The sequence below is a fragment of the Nematolebias whitei genome, chromosome 3, assembly GCF_014905685.2.
Source record: "Nematolebias whitei isolate Nwh7 chromosome 3, NemWhi1, whole genome shotgun sequence".
In the NCBI taxonomy this organism is placed as follows: domain Eukaryota; kingdom Metazoa; phylum Chordata; class Actinopteri; order Cyprinodontiformes; family Rivulidae; genus Nematolebias; species Nematolebias whitei.
In genome coordinates, this window is record NC_056500.1 from 729058 (window position 1) to 752569 (window position 23512).

General features: G+C 46.8%; 1 protein-coding gene across 1 annotated transcript in view; it reads right to left on the reverse strand.

Annotated features, from left to right (window-relative positions):
- LOC119430351 (phospholipid phosphatase-related protein type 2-like) overlaps window positions 1-23512 on the reverse strand; it is a 77098-nt gene that overhangs the window by 37824 nt on the left and 15762 nt on the right. Inside the window, exons 2-3 of the mRNA XM_037697757.1 lie at window positions 808-928; window positions 207-457 (exon numbers count right to left, since the gene is read on the reverse strand). Of these exons, the coding sequence (XP_037553685.1) occupies window positions 207-457; window positions 808-928 (372 nt within the window). The remainder of the gene's footprint in view (window positions 1-206; window positions 458-807; window positions 929-23512) is intronic.

Sequence of the window (23512 nt, forward strand, 5' to 3'; positions counted from 1 at the left end):
AGTTTCACACCTATCAGATGGGAACAGAGGGGCTTCATCTGTGAATTAGATTAACAAAGACCTTAACAAACCCCTGCTGTGAGGTGTGATATGTCAATCTGCATATGTATGTGTATCTTATCTCAGCTTTATAACCTGAGCCCCACATGCTCTACTCTTTGAATTGAGAAAACTTCTCAAATGAGAAGCGAAACATGGTGTCCTACCACGGTGTAGATGGCTGAGTAGAAGCTGAGCGCTGCATCTTTGGAGGGGAAGGACTTCCGGGCGGACATCACCAGGTATGGGTTTCCCATGCAGGCTCGCTGCTCTGTGACATATTGCAGTGGAGAATGGCAGCCTAGAGCAGTGTAGTTTGGCCTACAGGCAGACAGGAAGTGAGGTGTCTGGTTTCCTGTCACCACTTGACCAGCATTAGCGAAGATGGTGGTAGTAAAGAGACCAAAGGAGTAGACGCCTGAGTGGGAAAAGTGAGCAAAACGAAGCAAGTGATACAGTTAAAGGGATAGTTAGGTTGTTTTAGAAGTGAAAGTATCAATAGTTAGCTCCATATTAACCATGACATCATTTATAGAGTACAGAGTGTGGAGATACAGGAAAAAGTTGTCATCCAGGTGAGGCTAATGGCTAACCAAATGAGGGCCTGTTATTGATCATTTTTCAAGCTTCTAATAAAACTCTCTGAAAAAAGACAAATCCTTACAGCATCTAAAATAAAGCAGTATGTTGCCGTGAGAAAGATATGTTAGAAAGCATGAACAATGATAAAAGGGTAAAGAGGTTCTAAAACCTATACAAAGGACTGACCCAGAAAGCGTACGATCCTTCTGAGGAGAGGGTTGAAGTAACAGCAGTCGGCGGTCACAATGGTCTTCTCCTGCGCTCCCTCGCTCTTCACGAAGAAACTCACCACTTCCCCAATCAGAATCTGGGATACAACAGAAAGAGATGAACAGGTTTGTCAAAACTCAAAGCTAAAGCAAAGCTAAGGAGCTGATCAGCTCCAATGAATATTTTGCCACCAAAAGAGGTTCATGAGTGATCGTTCCTCAGCCTTGTGGTGATTGAAATGTCCCTCATCATTTGGCTGCTTCGAACATCTCAACATAAACACCTCAAGTTTGTAATCAGTGGGAGTTTGTTGTCTTGCAGTGCTTTTTACCTCTCCGTTTCATGTTTTGTTCTCCATTTCCATAAAACAGAACAAATCTTCAGACATGAACTCAACTTTTGGAAGATGAGCTTAAGGTTCAAGGTTCTTTATTGCCAGTCGTATCACATGGTACATGACGTGGAATTTAACTGTGTACTCAGGGTCCCAGTTACATCCAAAGATAGCTAAAATATAAAGTATAAAAATAAACCGTATACAAGGATCTAAGATATACACTAAACACTAATAATGTAAAATATGTTATATAAAAGCGGGCAGCACGTGGCGCAACTGGTAGAGCTGCTGCCTCTCAGCGAGCAGGTCCCTGGTTCAAACCCTGGTCCAGGGGCCTTTCTGGGTGGAGTTTGCATGTTCTCTCCGTGCATGCGTGGGTTTTCTCCGGGTACTCCGGTTTCCTCCCACAGTCCAAAAACATGCATGTTAGGCTGATTGGTAACTCTAAATTGTCCCTAGGTGTGAGTGAGAGAGTGAATGTTTGTTTGTCTCTATGTGGCCCTGTGATGGACTTGCGACCCGTCCAGGGTGTACCCCGCCCCTCGCACAGTGATTGCTAGACATGGGCACCAGCGACCCCCGTGACCCAAAATGGAATAAGCGGGTAAAGAAAATGGATGTTATATAAAAGCAGTCTGAACATGAAACTGTAGTGAGTAAATGTGTATGAACTGGTATCGACTTGATGATGTGTCTATCTCTGCTGCCATTTGTGAATGTTAAGGACGCATAATTAATTGGATTTATGATAACTGATTCCTGCTTTTTGGATTCGGCTGGTTGCTGGTTTGATCAACAATCAAGGAAGTCGTCGGCAGCAAATTTGGACCCGATCACACTGCTTGCCTTTTTGATGGCTTGGTTCGTGCCTCAAGTACCCAGACTCAAATGCTTTAAGCAGAATGGATCCGATCTTGGGGATTTTAATCAAGCACGTTCCATCGGAGTGGCCATGTAATTTGGACATTTCAGAACCGTTTGGACCGACACATACTCAAAGTAGATGCCACTAAGTTCTGCCTGTTCCCAAAACCACTGTGTGTTTATCTGAATTTGGCTCCCTTCGCTGGCCTTGAAGGCCATCTTATCTGAAGTTGCCTGGAGAGCATGTAATCTGAAATATTAACCATCTCCGCCCTTCTCTCACACCCCGCTCCACAGCCATCCTTGTGCACAGTCTTGTGACTTCTCAGATTGACTACTGCAACTCCCTTCTTTATGGCCTCCCCATCAAATCTCTCCAGAAGCTGCAATTGGTCCAGAACTCAGCTGCCCGTGTCATAACTCAAACCTCCTCCTATAACCACATCGCTCCTGTCCTGCAGCAGCTCCACTGGCTCCCGGTAAAATCATGCATCGTCTTCAAAATTCTTCTTCTCACTTTCAAAGCTATCCACAACCTTGCCCCTCCTTACCTATCTGACCTCCTACACATCTCCATCCCCTCTCGCTCTCTCAGATCCTCCTCTTCACTACACCTCCATATACCCTCTGCCTGCCTCTCCACCATGGGGAGCAGGGCCTTCACCTGCTCTGCCCCTCATCTCTGGAACTCTCTACCCCCTGACTTACGAAACACCACATCTCTTTCTCTATTCAAGACTGCTCTGAAAACACATCTCTTTAGATCCAAAAAAGTTCAATCTGGTCCTCTGGACATTCAAAAAACAAGAAAACAAAAACAACAAAAAACAAAACAAAGCAAAAAAAATGTAGAAACGTTTCGTCTCTCATCCGAGAGACTTCCTCAGTCTGAGGTGCTGTATTCAGCTCAGTATCTTAAATAGCACCTTCTCAGAGTGGATCAACCAGTTTGCTGCTGACAACCAAAACCAGCTGCTCACATGGTCAAAAAGGACCATCAGCCTAACAATGGATCATTAGCAGGCTGATGGCTGTTTACTGTTCACAGAGGGCTGAGTGATACTAGCAATCACAGCATTGTAAGAGGGGGACAGTTGAACTCTGAGGCCTCCACCCCTGTTTAATGATGGACAATTTCTTTTCACAAAGATGGCCTCCTTTACTCCTCTCTCAAACCATCGTTCCTCTCTGCCCAGGATGTGAACATCTTCATCCCTGAAAGAGTGACCACTGGCCTGGAGATGAGTGTAGACCACAGAATCCTGGCCTGATGATGTTGATCTTCTGTGCTGGGCCATCCTTTTGGCCAGTGGCTCTTCAATTTCCCCGATGTAAGACTGATCACAGCCCTCCTGACACTGAACAGCATACACAATATTTTTCTGTTTGTGCAGGGGGACTGGATCTTTGGGATGAACCAGTCTTTGCCGTAATGTATTTTGGGGTTTAAAAGTCACTGGGCTCTGGCCTGTGGGGATCGGGGATCTTGGGCTCTGGCGGGCGGGTTGCCGGGCTCTGGGCCGGCTTGCGCTCTGGTGCCCGGTTCTGGACGGGGGCCTTCGGCTCGCTGGTGGGTTGTGGGTTCATGGGCTGGGGGATTGGGTGTTTGGGGGCGTGACCAGTGGCCCCTAAGAGGGGGTAGTTTGACCCAGCCTAGGTGTCTAGCGTGCTATGTGTTTTGAGAGATGTCTGAATGAGGGGTGGGTGTACTATTTCTTCTGGGGTGGGGATGGGGTGGATGTCCTTGGGGGTGGCCCGGGACTGTGCATGGCCGGCTGGCTGGCCCCTTTCCTGTGGTAGGGGCTCACTCCGGTGCTGCCTGGCACTGTCGGCGGTTGGGTGGGCGCTCTTGGCCGGGTCGTCCTGGTGGGGTTTGGCTTCATCTGATAGCGGGCTGACTGCAGTTTGTGGGGGTCCTGGCGGCCCTCGGGTGTGTGGGCTGCTGGTACTGCTTCTGGCGGCCCTCGGGGCTCTGTCCCTCTCTGGTCTGGAGCTCAGCGGGCCTGGCGGTCGGTCCAGATGGAGAGGTGTCTTTGTCTCAATCCCTGGGTGGACCTTGGGGAGCTGGGGGGGGGGGGGCTGTTGGGTCAGTGGGGGAGCTGACTCCCTGTGGGAGCATTTGCTCTGTTATTTCTCCCCATCCCTCACCATGCACCTCCACCCTCTTCATTTCATTTCCATACATTTAAGGTTGTTTGGGCTCGGGTGTGCTACAACAATTTTACATCTTTGTTGACCATAGCCACCTGGGACTCAATTTTATTGTACACCTTAGACATTCATTCATAACATCCTCATGACATTCACATATAGGAACTTGAGGTGGGCACATGGCTGTGGGTGGTGGGATGACCTTACTCTCACCCCCTGTGCCTGTGCTCACTTACAACGGTTGCATTTAGACACTAGGGTTTGGATAGAGTTGGGGTGGAGGGGAAACTGGCATCATGCCAGCCTTTGCTCCTTCTTCTTTCCTTTTTAATGGCACTATACAACAACACACATCAACAGCACATCTAGGGGCGGGAGTGTATGTGTCGGGGTCTTATTTTTTTATTTTTTTATTTTTTTCCTCCCCCCCTAGTTCCCTGACTGCCATTCCGGGGGTGGGGTCCGGGAGAAGGGCAGGCCGTCGGGTTTTGACCAGGACTATGTGGGGGTTCGGGGTCTGGGGGGTTGCCGTGTGCGGTGCTGGCGCTGTGCTCTCCCTGGGGTTGTTTGGACCCCCTGAGCTTGGCTCTTGGGTGCCATGGTTGGCCCGCTGGCCGGGGTGGCTGCCGGGGCCTGGCGGGCGGTCGGCTGGGGGCGCGTGCTTGGCTGTTGGCGGTGTGTGGGGGTGGTCGGTGGCGTGTCCTCTTCATGGTGGGGGGGTGTCCTGTCGGCTGGGCATGGCCTGGGCCGGGTCTGGGGTATTGGCTCTTCTCCGCTTGAGAATGAATGGGTTTACCTCCTGGGTTTGGGCATGGGCTGCCCCCTGTAGAGGGCGGGTACATGTCTTGGACCTGGGGGGTATAGAGTGCGTATCGGGAATAAGAATGAAATGTATCGTTATTGTATGTCTTTGAGTGAATGAATGTGAGAATGAGGTTGGGATTGTGTGATTGTGTCTGTGTATGAATGGGTATTTGTTAGGCTGAGACTCGGACTGCCCCCTCTTTGATACAACTGGGGGTGCTTGGCATCGCGCCCCTATCGCGCGGCCCCCTGGTGGGGTGTGCTCTTGCCTGCCGGCGCGCTTGGGGCCCTTGGTGTCGGGGGCTGGGCACTTGGGCGTGTGTCGGCTCGGCCTGGTGTCTGCCTGGTGGGGCTCGGCCCTGTCGGGCCTTGGCCTGGGTGGTGTGAGTCCTCGGTGCCCGGGCCTCGGTGCCCGGGCCTGGACCTACATCGGTGCGGCGGGTTCCGACGGAGGCCTATGAGTTTGTCGCTGTTGGCCCCGGGGGGTCACTGTATGTGGTCGCTGGTGGGGATCTTCCGGTTCTCCCCTGTGGTCCGTTCTGGGGGGTGGATGAGTGGTTCGTCCTGTGTGGGTGGCCCTGGGGGCTCCGCGGTTGGGGTCCCTCCTGGGGTCTTGGGCTCTGGTCCCCCCCTTTTTCGTCTGCCTCTGGTCTTGGGGGTCGGGTCTCTGCTGCTTCACAGTTACTAATAAATGTTCTATTAGAGAAGCCTTATACACTTATGCATGCTCACACCCACACACAAATAGAAGCAGGGATGCTTATGTAGGCTTTATATGTAGATATATAGATATGTATATTAATGTATATTCATGTGTATGTATGTATGTATATAGGCATAGGTATGGGTATATATATTTATGGAAACTTACTGCAAAGCCATGAATATTTTAAGTTCTTTATACATATGTATTTTATTGCTGTGTTTTGTCATGTTCTTTGCAGGTGAACAGACAGTGGCCGGGTGCTTTGCCGTGTGCTCTCTTTGTGTATATTTCTTATATTTTGGAGTCTTACTTTGTCTTTTCTTTCTTTCTATCCTATTAAAAAAAATAATAATCTACACTAGATAATCACTAGAATAAATATTTCATAATAATGGTGTGGAGAGGATGGCTGTAAGGGGAGAAGGGAGGCCATCTAAAATAAAAAAAATAAAATTAAAAAATAAATAAATAAATAAAAAAAGCCACTGGGACGTTATGTTTAGAAAATAAACGTCTCAGTTTCTCTGATACTCCCTCAACATATGGAATGACCACTGGTCTGGGTCTGGGTTCCTCCTTTTCACCTGTTGGCTGACTGGAGTCCTGTTTGGGTTTCTTCTCTGCTTTTAGGAAGGCCCAGTTAGGATATCCACATTGCTCTAGAGCCTGTCTTGTGTAGGATTTCTCCTTCTGCCTGGCTCCTGAGCTAGTGGGGATGCTGTCTGCTCTGTGGTACAGAGTCCTGATGACTCCTAACTTGCTCCAAAGGGTGATGGGAGTCAAACTGCAAATACTGGTCTGTGTGGGTGGGTTTGTGGTACACCTCAGTTTGCAAATGTCCTCTATCAGAGACTGAGACCTCACAGTCCAAGAAAGCCAACCTGACATTTTTTACATCTTCTCGTGTGAACTTGATGTATTTATCCACAGAGTTGATGTTGTCAGTAAAATGTTGAGCAGACAGCATCCCCACTAACTCAGGAGCCAGGCAGAAGGAGAAATCCTACACAAGACAGGCTCTAGAGCAATGTGGATATCCTAACTGGGCCTTCCTGAAAGCAGAGAAGAAACCCAAACAGGACTCCAGTCAGCCATCAGGTGAAAAGCGTGTAAAACATTTACAAAACCTATTTTTATTTTACAGAAAAGAGCTGTAAGAATTATCACCAGAAAGCATTACTGTCACCCATCAAGCACATTATTTTATCAACTGAACTTATTGAAGTTCCATGATTTGGTAGATTATAGTATTTTATCAGTTCTGTATAGGGCTCAAAATAACATATTACCATTAAATATCCAAAGAAATTTTGTTAAAAGACAAAGTTGTTATAATCTTAAGGGGATAGAGATATTTGTCAAACCAACATTCAGAACTAGTCTGAAGGGAAGGTCTACCTCAATCCAAGGAGTTGGATTGTGGAATGTTCTAGAGAGTGATGTGAAAAATGACAAGTCAATGTGCACATTTAAGAAAAAGATCAAAGCTGGATTGTTAAAAAAGTATATATGAAGTAGCTTAGTGTGTGTTTTGTATTAGAATTAGAAAAATTAGAAAGTTATTCATTTTGTTCTGTTACTTGAAGATTATTATGATTGAAATAATTGTTTGAAAAAAGGGGCAGATATAATAAGATTTTTTATTCTTTCTGCTGCCTTTCATTTTAAATCTCTTGTATTTTTTTATATTGTTATGGAATTGTTTCATACTTTTTTAAAATTAATAAACTTTATACCATACCATACCAAAAGGAGGAACCCAGACCCAGACCAGTGGTCATTCCATATGTTGAGGGAGTATCAGAGAAACTGAGACGTTTATTTTCTAAACATAACGTCCCAGTGGCTTTTAAACCCCAAAATACATTAAAGACTGGTTCATCCCAAAGATCCAGTCCCCCGGCACAAACAGAGTAATGTTGTGTATGCTGTTCAGTGTCAGGAGGGTGATCAGTCTTACATCAGGGAAACTAAACAGCCACTGGCCAAAAGGATGGCCCAGCACAGAAGATCAACATCATCAGGCCAGGACTCTGAGGTCTACACTCATCTCCAGGCCAGCGGTCACTCTTTCAGGGATGAAGATGTTCACATCCTGGACAGAGAGGAACGATGGTTTGAGAGAGGAGTAAAGGAGGCCATCTTTGTGAAAAGAAACCGTCCATCATTAAACAGGGGTGGAGCCTCCGGGTTCAACTGTCCCCCTCTTACAATGCTGTGATTGCTAGTATCACTCAGCCCTCTGTGAACAGTAAACAGCCATCAGGTGCTAATGATCCATTGTTAGGCTGATGGTCCTTCTTGAGCATGTGAGCAGCTGGTTCTGGTTGTCAGCAGCAAACTGGTTGATCCACTCTGAGAAGGTGCTATTTAAGAGACTGAGCTGAATACAGCACCTCAGACTGAGGAAGTCCTCAGGATGAGAGACGAAACGTTTCTACATTTTTTTTGCTTTGTTTTGTTTTTTTGTTTTCTTGTTTTTGAATGTCCAGAGGACCAGATTGAACTTTTTTGGATTTTTCTACCTGGATTATTGAGCATGTATCGGTGTCAACCCGGGCCTCGGCCGATCCGGTATGGTTTTGCTTTGATGAACTCGCATTATAGTTTTGGCAAAAGTGTTTCACATCGGATGCCCTTCCTGACACAACCCTCACCATTTACCCGGGCTTGGGACCAGAACCAGAGATACACTGGCTTGTGCTCCCTGTGGCTGGTTTGTTGATGTGAGCTTTGTGCTCAACATTAATCACACACACAGAAGTAGCCTGCTCAAATGCTAAGCCATGGTAACTATGACAACATAACAGCTCCAGCTTCAGCATCACCCACTCTTTGCATCCATCTCCTCCTCTTCATCTCACCCTGCCTTTACTGTGCTTTGTAGGGCAACGTCCTCTTCATGGAGGAGAAACAAGACCTGATTTTCTTTCCTCACACAGATAGAAACTGTCCTTTCTTGCCTCTGTGCTGCTGTCTACAACCCTTTCACACCATTTAAATCCTTTTATAATCAGTAAAATTATGTTTACAGTTTGAGGAATGACCTCAATATTCTCCTTTCCTAATTTTTTTCTTGTTTCCTATCATTTTACTCTCTGGTCTCCTTGCCTTTGCCTTGTTTATGCTCTTTTTGGCACTGCCTTTATCCCCTTTTCTTTCCTTTTAATCCATTTTTTTTGTTTTTTGGGGGTTTTTTTTTGCTTTGTGCTTGGTGGAAAGGGAGGGACCATTGCTGAATGTGGAAGGAGGCCTTGTAGCTAATCTTCCACAGCATGAGAGTTCTGCAGGATTAGGGTTCTCATGTGAGGGTAAGAACATGCCTTATAGGCTACGAAAATGAGAACAGATAGCTGGTCAGGCGCACCATTGCAGCCTGCCATCTTTATCTTTCAGTCCCCTCTGCACAGTGATGGCAGGGTAAAGCTGTGATTATCCCTCATTATCCCTGCTCCTCTCGTCGCTGCTCAGGAGCCTTTCATCACGTTCTCTCTCTGTCTCTGTCTTTCTCACCATCACTTAAAGAAAATTGAAAATAAAAACACAAATGAACAGACAGGTGAGTGTGAGTTCTGGTTGCACGTATTCAAGCTTATTAGTGCATACTTTTTAGGAGGGAAATTAAATTAGTTTGGAATTTGATGTCAACACATCTCCAGAAAGTTGTGACCGAGCCAACAGAAGGATGTAAAAGTAAGAAACATCTGGAGGAACATTTTGCAAACGGTTAGGTAAAGTAATAACAGGTCAGAAAGTGAACTGGGTAAGAAAAAAGCATTTCAGAGGCTAGCAAAAATAAATACATCTAAAAATCAAGGTCAAGGTGAAAGTTTCTTTATTTGTCATTCGCACCACATGTGGTACATGTGGTGGAACGAAACTGTGTACACAGGGTCCCAGTTACATCCAACAAAAGTATAAATTGTAAAGAAAACCTGTAATAAGATTTAAGATATGAACTAAGAAATATGCTAAACTAAGAAATAGAAATAACAGAAGGAAGTACGACTTCAAAAGTAAAGCTGTGCCTACTACTTTAAAACTAATGTGCATTTCAGTGCATGTAATAAAATTATGGAATAGTTTGGATGAAGAGTTGAAAAAATGCTCTACTATAAATCAATTCAAAACATTTTATAAGAAAAGAATGATTAACTCTTATACACTTTTGAGTTGTTAATGGGAAGAGTGATGTGTTGTTTGAACTTGTTTTGTTAATTTAATGTATACGGCCATGAAATTTTTGTAATTATTGAGAAAGTCTGCTCACAGACTCATGTTCATGTTTGTGCTGATGTTCAATGTTTTATGTTATGAGTGCTTAGTGTATATTTAGTTGATGTTTTTCTTAGTTCATATCTTAGATGTTATTACTGTTTTTCTTATACATTTTATTGTCGGATGTAACTGGGACCCCGTGTACATAATTTCGCTCCACCACATGTACCACATGAGGTGCGAATGACAATAAAGAAACTCTGACTCTGACTCTGACTCTGATATCCTAACTGGGCCTTCCTGAAAGAAGAAACCCAAACAGGACTCCAGTCAGCATCAGGTGAAAAGGAGGAACCCAGACCCAGACCAGTGGTCATTCCATATGTTGAGGGAGTATCAGAGAAACTGAGACGTTTATTTTCTAAACATAACGTCCCAGTGGCTTTTAAACCCCAAAATACATTAAAGACTGGTTCATCCCAAAGATCCAGTCCCCCGGCACAAACAGAGTAATGTTATGTATGCTGTTCAGTGTCAGGAGGGTGATCAGTCTTACATCGGGGAAACTAAACAGCCACTGGCCAAAAGGATGGCCCAGCACAGAAGATCAACATCATCAGGCCAGGATTCTGCGGTCTACACTCATCTCCAGGCCAGAGGTCACTCTTTCAGGGATGAAGATGTTCACATCCTGGACAGAGAGGAACGATGGTTTGAGAGAGGAGTAAAGGAGGCCATCTTTGTGAAAAGAAACCATCCATCCATCCATCCATCCATTTTCTTCCGCTTATCCGGGGTCGGGTCGCGGGGGTAGCAGCCTAAGTAGGGAGGCCCAGACTTCCCTCTCCCCAGCCACTTGGGCCAGCTCTTCCGGGGGAATCCCGAGGCGTTCCCAGGCCAGCCGAGAAACGTAGTCCCTCCAGCGTGTCCTGGGTCTTCCCCTGGGCCTCCTTCCGGTGGGACGTGTCCGGAACACCTCACCAGGGAGGCGTCCAGAAGGCATCCTAAACAGATGCCCAAGCCACCTCAACTGGCTCCTCTCGATGTGGAGAAGCAGCGGCTCTACTCCGAGTCCCTCCCGGATGATCGAGCTTCTCACCCTGTCTCTAAGGGAGAGCCCAGACACCCTGCGGAGAAAACTCATTTCGGCCGCTTGTATCCGAGATCTCATTCTTTCGGTCACAACCCAAAGCTCGTGACCATAGATGAGGGTGGGAACGTAGATCGATCGGTAAATTGAGAGCTTCGCTTTTTGACTCAGCTCTCTATTCACCACGACAGACCTGTACAGCGCCCGCTTCACTGCAGACGCTGCGCCTATCCGCCTATCGATCTCACGCTCCATTTTTCCCTCATTCGTGAACAAGACCCCAAGATACTTGAACTCCTCCACTTGGGGTAGGACCTCCTCCCTGACCCAGAGAGGGCACTCTACCCTTTTCCGGCTCAAGACCATGGCCTCGGATTTGGAGGAACTGATCTTCATCCCGGCCGCATCGCATTCGGCTGCGAACCGCTCCAGCGAAAGCTGTAGATCACGATCTGATGAAGCCAATAAGACCACATCATCTGCAAAAAGCAGAGACGCAATTCTGAGGCCACCAAAACGGATCCCCTCAACACCTTGGCTGCGCCTAGAAATTCTGTCCATAAAAGTTATGAACAGAATCGGTGACAAAGGGCAACCTTGGCGGAGTCCAACTCTCACCGGGAACAAGCCCGACTTACTGCCGGCGATGCGGACCAGGCTCTGACACCGGTCATACAGGGACCTAACAGCCCGTATCAAAGGGCCTGGTACCCCATACTCCCAGAGTACCCCCCACAGGGCCCCCCGAGGGACGCGGTCGAAAGCCTTCTCCAAGTCCACAAAGCACATGTAGACTGGTTGGGCAAACTCCCACGTACCCTCCAGGACCCTGCTGAGAGTGTAGAGCTGGTCCAGTGTTCCACGGCCAGGACGAAAACCGCACTGTTCCTCCTGAATCCGAGGTTCGACTATCCGACGGACCCTCCTCTCCAGAACCCCCGAATAGACCTTACCAGGGAGGCTTAAGAGCGTGATTCCCCTGTAGTTGGAACACACTCTACGGTCCCCCTTTTTGAATAGGGGGACCACCACCCCGGTCTGCCAATCCAGGGGAACTTCCCCCGATGTCCACGCAACATTGCAGAGTCGCGTAAGCCAACACAACCCTACAACATCCAGAGCCTTAAGGAACTCTGGGCGGATCTCATCCACCCCTGGGGCCCTGCCACCGAGGAGCTTTTTAACCACCTCGGTGACCTCAGCACCAGAGATTGGAGGGCCCGACCCAGAGTCCCCAGGCTCCGCTTCCTCAGTGGAAGACGTGCCGGTGGGATTGAGGAGGTCTTCAAAGTATTCCGCCCACCGACCCACAACATCCCGAGTTGAGGTCAGCAGCAAACCACCCCCACTATAAACAGTGTTGGTGGCATACCGCTTCCCCCCCCTGAGACGCCGGATGGTGGACCAGAAACGTCTCGAAGCCGTGCGGAAGTCGTTCTCCATGGCCTCTCCGAACTCCTCCCATGCCCGAGTTTTTGCCTCAGCAACCACCCGAGCCGCATGTCGCTTGGACTGCCGGTACCCATCAGCTGCTTCCAGGGTCCCACAGGCCAAAAAGGCCCGATAGGACTCCTTCTTCAGCCTGACAGCATCCCTCACCGACGGTGTCCACCATCGGGTTCGAGGGTTGCCGCCCCGACAGGCACCGACAACCTTGCGGCCGCAGCTCTGGTAAGCCGCCTCGACAATAGAGGCACGAAACATGGTCCACTCAGACTCAATGTCCCCCACCTCCCTTGGAACATGTTCAAAGTTCTCCCGGAGGTGGGAGTTGAAACTCCGTCTCACAGGAGACTCTGCCAGACGTTCCCAGCAAACCCTCACAATACGTTTGGGCCTACCAGGTCTGACCGGCATCCTCCCCCACCATCGGAGCCAACTCACCACCAGGTAGTGATCAGTTGATAGCTCCGCCCCTCTCTTCACCCGAGTGTCCAAGACATGTGGCCGCAGATCAGATGAGACGATGACAAAGTCGATCATCGAACTGCGGCCTAGGGTGTCCTGGTGCCAAGAGCACATATGGACACCCTTATGCTTGAACAAGGTGTTCGTTATTGACAATCCATGACGAGCACAGAAGTCCAACAACAGAACACCACTCTGGTTCAGATCAGGGGGGCCGTTCCTCCCAACCACACCCCTCCAGGTCTCACTGTCATTGCCCACATGAGCATTGAAGTCCCCCAGCAGAACAAGGGAGTCCCCAGAAGGTGCACTTTCCAGTACCCCCTCTAAGGACTCCAGAAAGGGTGGATAATCTGAACTGCCGTTTGGTGCATAAGCACAAACGACAGTCAGAACCCGTCCCCCCACACGTAGGCGGAGAGAGGCCACCCTCTCATTCACGGGGGTGAACCCCAATACACAGGCACCAAGTTGGGGGGGCAATTAGTACGCCCACGCCTGCTCGGCGCCTCTCACCAGGGGCAACTCTAGAGTGGAAGAGTGTCCAGCCCCTCTCAAGGAAACTGGTTCCAGAGCCCGAGCCATGCGTAGAGGTGAGTCCGACTATTTCTAGCCGGAACCTCTCAGCCTCACACACCAGCTCAGGCTCCTTCCCCACCAGTGAGGTGACATTCCACGTCCCAATAGCCAGCTTCTGTAGCCGAGGTTCAGACCGCCAGGGTCCCCGCCCTCGGCCACCACCCATCCCACATTGCACCCGACCCCTTTGGCCCCTCCCACAGGTGGTGAGCCCATGGGAAGGGGGACCCACGTCTCCTCTTCGGGCTGTGCCCGGCCGAGCTCCATGGGTAAAAGCCCGGCCACCAGGCGCTCGCCCACGTGCCCCACCTCCAGGCCTGGCTCCAGAGTGGGGCCCCGGTGACCCACATCCGGGCAAGGGAACACTAGGTCCATTTGTGTTTTTCATCATAGGGGTGTGTTTGGGCTGCACTTTGTCTGGTCCCTCACCTAGGACCTGTCTGCCATGGGTGACCCTACTAGGGGCATAAAGCCCCTGACAGCATAGCTCCTAGGATCATTGGGACACTCAAACCCCTCCACCACGGTAAAGTGGCAGCCCAGGGAGGGGTGAAAAGAAACCGTCCATCATTAAACAGGGGTGGAGCCTCCAGGTTCAACTGTCCCCCTCTTACAATGCTGTGATTGCTAGTGTCACTCAGCCCTCTGTGAACAGTAAACAGCCATCAGGTGCTAATGATCCATTGTTAGGCTGATGGTCCTTCTTGAGCATGTGATCAGCTGGTTTTGGTTGTCGGCAGCAAACTGGTTGATCCACTCTGAGAAGGTGCTATTTAAGAGACTGAGCTGAATACAGCACCTCAGACTGAGGAAGTCTCTTGGATGAGAGATGAAACGTTTCTACATTTTTTTTGCTTTGTTTTGTTTTTTGTTTTTTTTGAATGTCCAGAGGACTAGATTGAACTTTTTTGGATTTTTCTACCTGGATTATTGAGCATGCATCAGGATATGGAGGTACTAATTGATAGATTAACTAAATGAGTCAATGGCTTAATTAGAGTATTTGTATATTTCTTTAAAAAGCCACAATTAGTATTATAGGCATCATTTGAATGAGTTAGACAGTTTTGCAATGATTTGCACAGTATTTCTTTCATCGATTTGTCTAATATAAAAATAATCTTGTGACACCTCCTGAGCAGAGTGATTATCAACCTGTGTTGAAATATGTGGTAAAAATGCTAACTCTTCCACTGATCGTACAAAGTAAGAGTTAAATTAATTTGCCATGGTTAAACTGTCAGTGATAATGTTAATAATATATATGTTGTTACTAAAAAGTTCTTCAAAAATAAAAGAACAGGGAGCGCTTGTGCTGCATCTCACACATCAGACCAGAACACTAGAAAATCTCCAGACCCTCCTGCAGCCACGCTGGACCTGATTTAATTCGCTCATGACAAATTCCTTTGTTTCTCACCATTTCAGTCATGGCATCAACTGAGGAGAGGCGGAAGAGATCACTTGCTTTTTGACAAAAAAAAACCAAACCCAAAAACTAAAGAAAAGGCCATTAAACCAGATCAGGGAGTAAAGCATTCTGTGTTCGTCTGTCTCTCCTTCCTGTCCCCTCAACCAGCCGGTCAGAGCAGATGGTCTCTGGTCCTGATCCTGGTTCTGCTGGAGGTTTCTTCCTGTTAAAGGGAGTTTTTCTTTCCACCGTCTCCACTGTGCTTTCTCAGGATGGGAGACTGCAATGAAGCCAAGATTCAACTTGTCTGCTGGATTCCTTAGATAAAGAACTTTACTAACTGGCTTTTATGTGAATGTTCCTGTAAAGTCCGAGACAACTTTGTTGTGATTTGGTGCTATAGAAATAAACTGTTTTGAACTGAATTGAATTGAATTGAAAGCCTCCAGTATATGCAAGCGTACGTCAGTCCACTGAGGTCTGCGCATGTAGGATAAGAGTTGAGGCAGACGCCCGCAGGGAATGTCCGTGCAAAGCTAAATTTTTAGGACCTCGTGCACGTACTCCATGTCGTACAATAAACTGCCTGGCGACTGATTGTTTTGTATGCAACACCAATGTATTAAATTCCCCTTCTTCATCCCTGGTCTGCTTTAATGGCCATTTGTTTTTTTGTCAAGCTGAAGGTTAACTGAACTTTTTACCTCTTTCAACAGGCATGTCAGCACGCGGTCATTTTTTTTTCTCATTCAACCTTCATTGAGACAGGTAAATCCCACTGAGCCTTGAGGACTCAGTTACAAGTGAGACCTGATTTCAACAAAGAAAGATGACAACAATGGACAACAGCGACAACAATAAACAGTTATAAAAAGTCAAACAATTATTGTTATATTTTTTACAAATAGGAAGGCTAAAAAAAAGAAAAGTAACAAAAAACAGCTAGATTCTAAGGCGAATGTAGAAAAGTAAAAACAGGAACATGTCTGCATTGGTCCCTGCCAGGAGTCCAACAGATGTTTAAAGCCACTTAGAGAGGTCAAAGGTCGAGAGCTTCAGGTCTTTTTACAAGATATTCCAGGAAACAGGAGCGGAGTAGGAGAAGGTCCTTTTGTCTAGTTCAGTCCTCACTGAGGGAACACTGCAGGTAATGATGTCCTTAGAGCGCATGCTGTAGCTGCACTCACACAGAGACATGTAGGAGGAGATGTATGAAGGCAGCAGACCAAGAAGTGATTTAAAGATGAAAATGTACCAGTGAGAGAGTCTGTGGGAAGTTAATGGTGACCAGTTAAAAAGTGAATACTGGGTGCACTGGTGGGTACGGTATTTACAGCCAGTTATGAATCTTAGTGCACCATGATAGACAGCATCCAACATCTGCAGGGTTCTTGTAGGAGCGTTCATGTAAATAATGTCACTGTAATCAATGGAGGGAAGGAAGGTCACAGATACAAGGTGTTTCCGAACATTCAGACTTAAACAGGATCTGTTTCTGAAAAAGAAACCCAGTTTAACTTTCAGTTTCTTTACCAAGTTTTCCACATTGAGCTTAAAAGAGAGATACGAGTCGAGCAAGATACCCAAATATTTATAGGAATCAACAAACTCAATAGGGACACTATTTGAGGATGAAATCAGAGGAAGAACTGCTGGGACCAACTTCCTATTTGAAAAAAAACTCCCCATTGGTTTTGTCGGCATTTACGGCAAGTTTGAGGCGGAACAAATCAGTCTGGATGTTGTTGAATGCAGATTTCAAAAGCTGGAAAGCCTTATCAACTGTTTTAGCTTGACAATAAGCAACTGTGTCATCAGCATATAAATGTTTGGATGCATTAGGGATGTTTTTTTACCAACATTATGTATGTAGATTGTAAAGAGGGTGGGTCCTAAGACTGAGCCTTGTGGTACACCATTGTTGAATGTTAAATAACTGGAGGAAGTAACATTATGTTGAACACATTGCCTCCGGTCTGAGAGACAGTTAGAGAACCAACCAATGGTGTTTTTCTGAGAAACCGATTTCTGAGAGCTTATGACACAAGATGTTCTGATCCACAGTGTCAGAATCTTTAGACAGGTCTAAGAAAAGTGCAACACAATAATCCTTAGCATCCAGTGCTTCAACAACATCATTAAGAACCTTCAGTGAAGCAGTGGTTGTGCAGTGTTGTTTCCTGAAACCAGATTGATGTGGAGGTAAGATGTTAAATGAGTCTAGGTCATTTTTGATTTGAGAGTTTATCAGTTTTTCTAGAACCTTGGCTAAAATACAGAGTTTAGAGATTGGTCGATAGTTGTTCAGTGAGGTGGGGTCACCTCCCTTCAGTAAAGGAAGAACAAAGGCTGTTTTCCAAGCATCTGGAATGGAGTTTGTCTTATGGAGAGATTGAAGATGTGGATCACAGGGACTGTGATGATATGAGCAGCCTTAGGAAATAAGGTGGAAGTTCATCTGGACCTGCAGATTTTTTAGGATCAAGATCTTTTAACAGTTTATTAACCACACTGACTGAGAATGGAGAAAAAGAGAAGGTGTGATTAACTGAGGATTGACTTGTAGGAGGGATTTGATTTGTAGAAGTTTGGTTATTAAGTGAAGTGGCTGATTTTCCATTAGTAACTGTGTCAAATACAGAACTAGAAGCAACAAAATGTTTGTTGAAACAGTTCAGGATCTTGTGCTTATTTGACACAGGAACAGAGTTAACGAGAAGTTGTGATGGGAGGTCAGATGATTGGAGGGTGCCTGAGAGAGATTTGATGGTTTTCCAGAATCTGTTAGGGTCATTTAGATTTTTGGAGGTCTGAGATAAGAAATGGTTACGTTTTCCAGCTTTGACAGCACTTGTGCATTTATTTCTCATCTGTCGAAAACTCAACCAATCAATGTCTGAGTCAGATTTTCTCCCTGTGGCCCAAAGATGATCTCTTCTGTGCAGGAGGTCAGCTAGCTCTGGAGTAAACCAGGGGCTGTCTCGTCCCTTTATTCTGAACTGACGAAAAGGAGCATGTTTGTTCACAAAATAAATCAGAGAGTCAGAGTCAGAGAGTCAGAGTCAGAGTTTCTTTATTGTCATTCGCACCTCATGTGGTACATGTGGTGGAGCGAAATTATGTACACGGGGTCCCAGTTACATCCAACAATAAAATGTATAAGAAAAACAGTAATAACATCTAAGATATGAACTAAGAAAAACATCAACTAAATATACACTAAGCACTCATAATATTAAACATTGAACATCAGCACAAACATGAACATGAGTCTGTGAGCAGATGTGCACGCATGAACACATCAACATTGAAACAGATCAGCAGCAACATTGAAACAGATCAGCAGCAACATGATATGGTTTTTCACAGTGATTATTCTAGTTAGAGATTCATGAGTCTAACAGCCTCAGGGTAGAAGCTGTTCCTCAGTTTAGTGGTTCTACACTTAATGCTCCTTAACCTCCTTCCTGAGGGGAGTGGGGCAAAAAGTGTGTGTGCTGGGTGGGTGGGGTCCTTCATGATGCAGGTGGCCCTCTTCCTGCATCTGGAGGTGTAGATGTCTGTGATGGTGGGGAGACTGATTCCAACAGATTTCTGTGCAGCCTTCACCACTCTCTGCAAAGCTTTTCTTTCTGCAGCTGTGCAGCCTCCATGCCACACATTGATGCTGGAGCACAGGATGCTCTCCACTGCACACCTGTAGAAGGAGGTGAGGACTGAGCTTCCCAGACCAGCTCGCCTCAGCCGTCTGAGGAAGTAGAGTCTCTGATGAGCTTTCTTGATCAGGCTGGTGGTGTTGTTGCTCCAGCTGAGGTTGTCATTCATGTGTACACCCAAGTACTTGTAGCTGGAGACCACTTCCACCGCAGAATGAAATGAAATGATTATGAAAATAGTTCCAAGTGGAGTTCACGTCATCAGTTAATAGAATACGATGCCAGTCAAAGTGAGACAGATCCCAGAGGAATGACTGTTCGCCAAAATGTTTCAGATCCCTTTTTTGAATTAATCTGGGCTTAGAAGGTGGAAGTTTAATATCTCTCAGAGTCGCTGTTACACAATGATCACTCAAAATGTTAGCGAATACAGCTGTACCAGTGAATTTGTGAGGCATATTTGTTCAAAACAGGTCTAAGATGGAGGACTTTTCAGGACAGTTTTTGTTTAGTCTTGTCGGCGAGTCAATCAGTTGGGTAAGATTGAGAGACAGGCAACATTCCTTGAATTTATCACAGAGGGGGGTCGACTTATCCCAGTCAATGTTGAAATCTCCTGCCAAAAAGATCTTTTTGAATTTTAAATTTCCAAGGAATTCCATCAGGGAAGACAGAGCCTCAGGTGCTGCTGAAGGGGGACGATAACAACAGACTACAGATAAGATCTGGCCTCCATTCAAAGTGATGTTTACAGCTAAGGCATCAAACTGGTTTAGAATTGTTTTAGAAGACACAAGACTAGCAACCAGAGAATCACTGACGTAAATAGCAACTCCACCCCCATTTTTTGACGATCACATCGGTAGATGTTAAATCCATTGATTACCAGGTCATTATTCAATATAAATTTGTTGAGCCAGGTTTCAGAGATGAAGATTACATCTGCCCCAGAAGAACTGACCAGAATTTCCAAGGCATCACATTTTCTCAGAAGGCTACGAGCGTTTACATGCAGAAAATGAAGTCCAGACACATTTTTTTTTCATTTAGCCTTTATTTATCCAGGTTAGTCTCATTGAGCCACGAGAACTCATTTTCAAGAGAGACCTGTTTTAGGGAGCACATGGTGGGGTTAAGGGCATTGCTCATGGGCCCAGGGTGGGACGAATGAGGGTGGGACGAATGAGGGTGGGGGCAAGTGTGGGTGTTTCACCTACCCCACCCACAATTTTTGATGTTGTCGGGGCCGGGGCGTGAACCGGCGATCTTCGGATCACAAGCCCACCTCTCTAACCTCTGCGCCACCACTCCCCCAAAGTTTTTTAAAGTCATTTGGTGTTCTGTAATTAGTGCGGGGTCCAGGGTTGGGCTGAATCCCTGAGAGCAGTAACAACATTATTATCAGACATTTGCTTGAGTTTTTCGTGACTGATGTGTAATTACAGGAGTCAGTAGTGTGACAATTAGCCCCCATAATTTAACCATGAGAAACATTAATGAAGATGCGATCATTCAGAACCCAAAAACTGTTAAAGTTGCAGTGATGGGCAGATCCAGATGTATTAACAAGATTCAGTGACTCCAGATAGTCTGAGATCTGAAAATAATGACAATAATATGAATGGTGCAGAAAAGTCTCAGACCATAAAATGTCACAAATCAAATGGGCAAACAAATCCGACGAGGTGGCCCAACTGCAGTTTGAGTTGGGTTGAGGGGGGCTCCAGCCCCCCTGTGAATATGGATGGATGCTCCCATGAGAAACAGAAGCAGGGTCCAGAACCAACAGGCAGAAACAGATAATTGTCATAACGCGGGGAACCCAGATTTGTACGAGACCAGAAAGGACAAAATACGATTATAAAAAGACAAGTGTTTATTATATACAGTGAATTATTTACAAGTGGTCCTCTCCAAGGAAGATCCTGGGGAAAAGAGTTGGTTCAGAGGAGGTCCACTGGCAGGATTGTACGTACAGAATTAATGCTAGTTTTTCTCTTACAGATGGTAGTGTCTATGTTAAGCATGGGTGGACAGGTGAACTGGCGTATGGCTGGAAGGCGAGGTACAGAGAGCAGGAACCAGAGACAACGGGGATTCCAGGACAGGACAGGACTCGAGGAAGCAGGATGACTGCGGGCACAAAAATAGAAGGTAAGTAACACTTTGTCAATCACAATGAACTACAGGCCAAAAGCAATAATACCAAAAAGGGTACAATGCTCCAGCGTCGAGTCACACTGGACTGCAGCCTTAAATAGTAGAGGATCCTCTTAGGTGGATATATGACAGCTGGTGGTAATCAGCGGCCATCTTGGAGAAGGAGCTGCAGGCAGTGGAACTCTTACAATAATTCGCAGCAAATAGCAGAGCGAGCCGCCAGAAAATTCTCCTGAAATGAAAGGCATGGTCCTAGCTCATTTCAGGCCAACAACAGACAACAGTGTGATCCAAAATAAAATTAATTATTATCCAGGTGAGTTTGGATAGAGGCCTGCAGCAATGCTGATGCAAACTCCAAACTATTCTCGAGCACCACACAGCGCTGCTCCTCCACTTCTCTGCACATCACCTCGCACCCGACAGCACGAGAGGCACCCCCGGTAAAAACTACGAGACTGACCAGAGAGGCTGAGGCTGAAGTCGTCACTGGCCCGGTCCAGTTCTGCTCCAGTCCGGCTCAGGCACTCCACAGCACGAGAGGCGAAGATACTGAAGTTGTCCCTGGCCAGGTTCTGCTCCGGTCTAGTTCCGGCGGAGCTTCAAAGCATCAAAGCGTCTCCTCCAGGCGAACACAGAGATTCCACGGAGGTGGACAGTTCTTTGTTAAAAGTAACGGGCTGCTCACTGAAGCTGAGACAGGCTCTGTTGAAGACGAAGTCCCCCACAGCCAACTCGGTTTGGTTCTGGTCCTGTTCGGGGGACACAGGTACACTTCCCCCACACCAATGAAGACACCACGAGGGCCAGTCCAGCAGAAAAACAGCGAAATACCACCCAGCAATTCTCGTCGGAACCAGATAGAACCACAAAGGTCCAGATGAGAAGTTCGTTGGGGTCCATAGAGAGAAAAAACACTGGACCTTCGTGCGACGACTCCCCTGCTCAAGGGATCACCTGGCTGGCAGGGTGCGCTCAGAGTGACCGGTGGGGTGGGAGCGGCCTGTCCTGGACCAAATTATATTTTTTGGATGGTCCCGTCCAACTCTCTGAGTCACTGAACACCGAATTCGGTTGGAAGGAGGACCAACTTTAGTTCGGTTCAAAAAACGGGCCAGTTCGATGATAAAAGACTGCAGAGAAGCTGGAAGGAGCTGCCGTCCATCTGCTTGCCGTAAGTGATGATGTGATGATGATGTGATGGTCAAGTGGCCACGTGTGGGTAGTGATAGTATGGCAAGCCATGTTTGCATATAATTGGATTGTTGGCCGCGCACGTCCCCGATGCAATAAAAAGCCAGACTTTGACCCGCCCGCACATTAAGCACATTATTATAGCCCGGCCCGGGCTCCGGGTTCGAGTTAGAAATGACAGCTCTACCAAGAAGTATTACTTCCACCTCCCAATGTCATCACTGGTTGAGATCAACAGCACCCCACCTTCACTGAACATAGTGTTAGTAAAGAGCTGCTTTTCCCTCCTCAGCCACCTGATGGTTTACCAAATTCTCATCGGAGCCAACCGAGAGTCTTTATCCAAACCCTCACCGAACTCCTCTCACATTTAAGCATATGCCTCAGCAACAGCCTAGGCTGCAGACTGCTTGACCCTCCGGTACTCCTCAGCTGCCTCTGGAGTCCAACCATCCAATAAGGTCCAATAGGGCTCCTTCTTCAGCTTGACAGCCTCTCTAACCTGGGATGTCCACCACCAAGTTCATGGATGGACACCACAAGAAGCACCAACAATTTTGCGGCCACATCTCAAGGCAGCCATTTCAACAATTGAGGTGCAGAACATGGCCCACTCTGACTCATTGTCTCCCACCTCAGTTGGAATGAGTTAAAGCTATCTTGGAGGTGGGAGTTCAAGAGATTTCTGACGGGTTCTTCTGCCAGGCATTCCCAACAAACCTTCACTACACATTTGGGTCTACCGGGTCTGTCCGGTATCTTCCCCTGCCATCTGATCCAGAGAAATGCATAGTTTCCTCAAATCACAGGGATGGCATGATATTTATACATTTCTTCTTCTTCTTCTTTCAGCTTCTCCCTTCCTCGGGGGTCGCCACAGTGAACTAACACACGAAGACTTGCCGATTGTTTTATTTTTTTTTCCCCTCTGTACTCCGGTGAAGACGGACGTGTTTCCCGGCGCTCCATACCTCCCCCGCTTCCCTGCTTGCATTCTTTCGTCCTGTCAACCCTTAAAAAGCCTCTTTTTTTCTGCATACCTCTTAATTAGAAGAAAAAGCTGGTCTCTCAACAAAATCGATCAACTTCTCCCGACAGGAGTCAGGGTAAGGAGGACCCTCTTACTTCAACGGAAATAAATTGGATTCATGATGACAACTAGATTTTACTGTTTGGGTTGATGAAATCTTGGATTGTCTACAAATTTGTGTGGATGTGTCAAAGCTCGACAGTGCTCAGACTGAATTTGGAGAGCTGCTACAGGGAGCTGGAGCAGCTATTATCAGGACTGTGAACTCACTGGCAGCACTCATGAATGGTGGGAATAATCTTGGAAAAGTTGTGAGCTCGAATTTTGGCGTAAAGGATTAATTTGGCTGTTTTGGATTTTCCACCAGAGGAATATATACCAGCGAGACTTTAAAAAAGGCAGAAACAGCAATTCATGAGTTCTGCCTGACTCAAATTGTGGCCTTGACGCCGGACTTATCTCAACTCCTCCTGGAATGTTTTGAAAACAACAAAGATGCTTTGACTGTTTCCTCACCCCTCCCTTCCCCAAGGACATGTAACAGAACCTCAACTGAGCTAAAGATGAATGTCA